Source organism: Pediculus humanus, genomic scaffold (genome assembly GCF_000006295.1).
Source record: "Pediculus humanus corporis 1103172107866 genomic scaffold, whole genome shotgun sequence".
Taxonomy (NCBI): Eukaryota; Metazoa; Arthropoda; class Insecta; order Psocodea; family Pediculidae; genus Pediculus; species Pediculus humanus.
Window position 1 is genome coordinate 34,408 of NW_002987445.1, and position 3,449 is coordinate 37,856.

Below are 3,449 nucleotides of genomic sequence, written 5' to 3' on the forward strand. Positions count from 1 at the left end.
AGTTTTTCTTTTCCTTCCCCTGCCTCTGCCCCCTCCCCCCCGAATCGTTTTTTTTTTTTTCATTTTCTTTTGCAAAATTGAAATTTGAATATTGAGGATGATGATTATTATTATTATTACGCGTAATTTTATTCCGGGGTGCTAAATAATTCATGTGATAATTATTTGCGAGCACATATGCCCAAAATTGAAAACTTTTATGTCTATATTATTCAAACAAAAAAAAATATATTGTTTTTTATTTTTAATAATTTTTTATGTACATAATACATAAGTGTAAACAATAAATTTGAAGGTTTTAAAACTTTTTTATCCTCCTGTTTTAGTTATTAAAAAAGAAGGAAAAAAAAAAAATCGAACGGAAGATTTGAACTTCACGAATTGTTTTAATTTATTATCATTATTATTATTTTATTCTACAATTAAAATGATTTTAATAAATTTTTTTTGCAATCAATCAATCAATCAATCAATCAATCAATCAATGAGTGAGTTAAAAATTTAATTTCTTATATTTCTTTTCCCTCTGGTCTCGTTTTTTTTTTAAGTAAAATAAAATTAATTAAAAAAAATTTTTTCTTATTATTTATTTATTTATTAATTTTTCGAATCGTAACAAATTTTTTTGTTTTAATTACAAATTGATTGTATTCCCTTCACTACTGATTGTATTTTTTTTTTCACTACAATCATAACAATCATAACTATTCATTAAAAATTATTTTTATTTATGTATTTTTAAAAACAAAAAAGAAAATTTAAAAAAAATATTTAAAAAAATGGAATAAAAATTCGATTACGATTTAATTTTAACGGTTTCCCCCACAAAATAATAATAATAATTATTATTACTATTATCATAATTAATAAATAGAAATTCGTTGTTGACGTCATCGACGTTGTAACGGTAAATAAAATGTTATGATTACAATTTAAAAGAGAAAAAAAATTAAAAAATTTCACGAATTATAAAATTAGTTTAAAAAAAATAAAATAGATGGAGTTAGTGAATTTCAAAATGGCGCTCATACACGTCATTTAAAAATTAAGGTTAAAATTTTTTTTTTGTTGAATTTTTTTTTCGTAAAAGGAAACGTTTGTGAAAAGGTTTTGAAAACTTTTTAAACCACACAAAAACTAAAAACTTAATTCATTTTAATTGCGTTTAAAATTTCTTAATTGTTTTCTCTCACACACAAAAAAATAAAAAATTTCTTTTCAAGCGGATGGAAGAGAAGAGAAGAAGGCGGTGGTTGAAAAGCAAAAGAAAAAAAAACCTCGCCATTGTTTTTTTTTCCATCTGTTTGTTATACGAATAACAAATAATAAAAAAAAACCTCTGATTTGATATCTTTTATTTCGAACAAAAATCAAGACAAAAAGAGGAAAAAAGGGGGAAACGGGGTGGGTGAGGAGGTGTGTATCATTTATTCACCTTTTACCGTATATACAAACAAAACAAACGAAAAGAAAACGTACAAACGCACTCACGCTTATCACGCACAATTCTTTCATTTTTTTTTTTTTTTTTAATTCGATACAAACGATAACGTTAAATTTAATTTTACTTTTGAATTGCAAAACATAAAAAAAAAACAAAAAATCACACAAACTAAATTTCACGCTTTGAAAAACATATTAAATTAAACATATTTCATAAAATTTACGCCGCCATCTTTTTCATTTTTCGTTATTTTTACGTATAGGCGGCACAAAACAAAAAAAAAAATGGAGGGGATGAAGGGAAAAAAATGTTTTGAAATATAATTTTTTTATTTGTTGTTGTTTTTTACAGTGACATGGAGCGAAAAAAGAATCGTAAGAGAAAATTTACCGACGTCAGAACTTCCTGATCTTATTAATGAATTGAGTGGTACATTTCCACCAAATCTTCCAGTTTCTTTTTTAACGGAAAATTCAAGCACGATAACTGCGCAAATGGGTAGCACCGCTCTCATACCGTGCGTCGTACTTAACATAGGAGACGGTTTGGTAAGTTTTTTTTTTTGTGTTTCCGGTCGGGATTCTTTTTCATTTTCTCTTAAACAAAACAATCCTTTTTATTTTCTTTCTTTATTTCATCATTAGTAATATTTTTTTAATTAAAAACATCCGGAAAATTTTAAACCTGTGCATATGCACATCATTTTCCGCGTGTTTTTTTTTTCTTTCCATCTTTTTTTTTTTTTTTGTTTCAACACGAGAAGACAATCGATCGGTAGTTTTTTTTATTTGAAACCTTTCGTGAATCGACATCAATTACTTATCGAAAATGTCATTCGACATTGACATTTAATTCAATGTCAATATTAATTCCATTATTCTTTTTTTTCCTTTTTTTCCTTTTTTTCCTTTTTTTCCTTTTTTCCTTTTTTTTTCTTTTCTTTCAAATTTTCTTTATTAATGAAATGATTTAAAAAAAGGAAAAAGGGAAAAAGAATTTCACGAAGGTATATAAAATTTATGAATCTTCTCATTTTTTATTTTAAGTACTTTAAAAAAAAAAAATTGTTTCAATATTATTTTTAAAAAAAAAAAATTTTTACTGACACGTCGTTTATTATTTTTAAAAAAAAGGCGTTTGTTATTCTTATTATTATTATTATTATTATTATTTTCTCTCACAAATACATTCATTCATTTCGAACGCCATTTTTTTTTTGCGAGTTAAAAATAATTTCGAAAAAGATTTGAAAAAAAAAAAAAAAAGAAATTTTTCGAAAGAAAATTTACTAGTAGTAGTCCTTCTTTTTGTTTGTTTGTTTGTTTGTTTTTTTTGAAAACATAACTTTTCGTATAAATATTGACTGGAATACTAAATGACGAATCTTAATAATAAAAGAGAGAGAGAGACAGAGAGAAAAACATCAAAGAGGTTGGTACGTACGTACGCGGTTGGGTTAGATTCCATTTTATTAGTTAATTTTAAGACTTTGTGTGTTGGTAATAATTTTTTTTTTTTTTAACTTACAAATAAATGGTTACGTTAAAATAAATTTTATAAATTCCGTCACGGATGGGAAAATCCCACAAATTTAGTAAGCACACGCACACACGCACGCACGCAATAATAATAGTTTTTTTCTTAGTGATTCTTCTTATTTTTTTACTTATATCTCCTATTAGGAAAAATTTTTTTTTAATCGATCGATACGGAGAGGAAACCGTGGGGGAAAGCAGGAGGGGAGAAAGGAGAGAAAAACACGTGAAATAAATAATTGATTATCGATCATTCATCGATATTCGAGAAAAAGAAAAGCTTATTTATGAAAATCAAACGTATAAAAAAACTTTTTTTTTTTTTTTTTATTTAAATTTTCAATTCCGATCACAAAGATAATGTCAATCACCATTTTTTTTTTTTTTTTTTTGAAAAAAATCTCTTCAAATGAAAATGAAATTTTTTTATTATATATATAAACATACGTATGGATATATATATATATATA

The 3,449-nt window shown here is 24.8% G+C and overlaps 1 protein-coding gene across 1 annotated transcript in view; it reads left to right on the plus strand.

Annotated features, from left to right (window-relative positions):
• Positions 1-1,226: 1,226 nt before the first annotated feature.
• Positions 1,227-3,449, plus strand: part of Phum_PHUM382820 (limbic system-associated membrane protein precursor, putative) — a gene marked incomplete at both ends in the record, with an annotated part of 28,411 nt that continues 26,188 nt past the window's right edge. Inside the window, 2 exons of the mRNA XM_002428421.1 lie at positions 1,227-1,249; positions 1,806-1,992. Coding sequence (XP_002428466.1) covers positions 1,227-1,249; positions 1,806-1,992 — 210 coding nt within the window. The remainder of the gene's footprint in view (positions 1,250-1,805; positions 1,993-3,449) is intronic.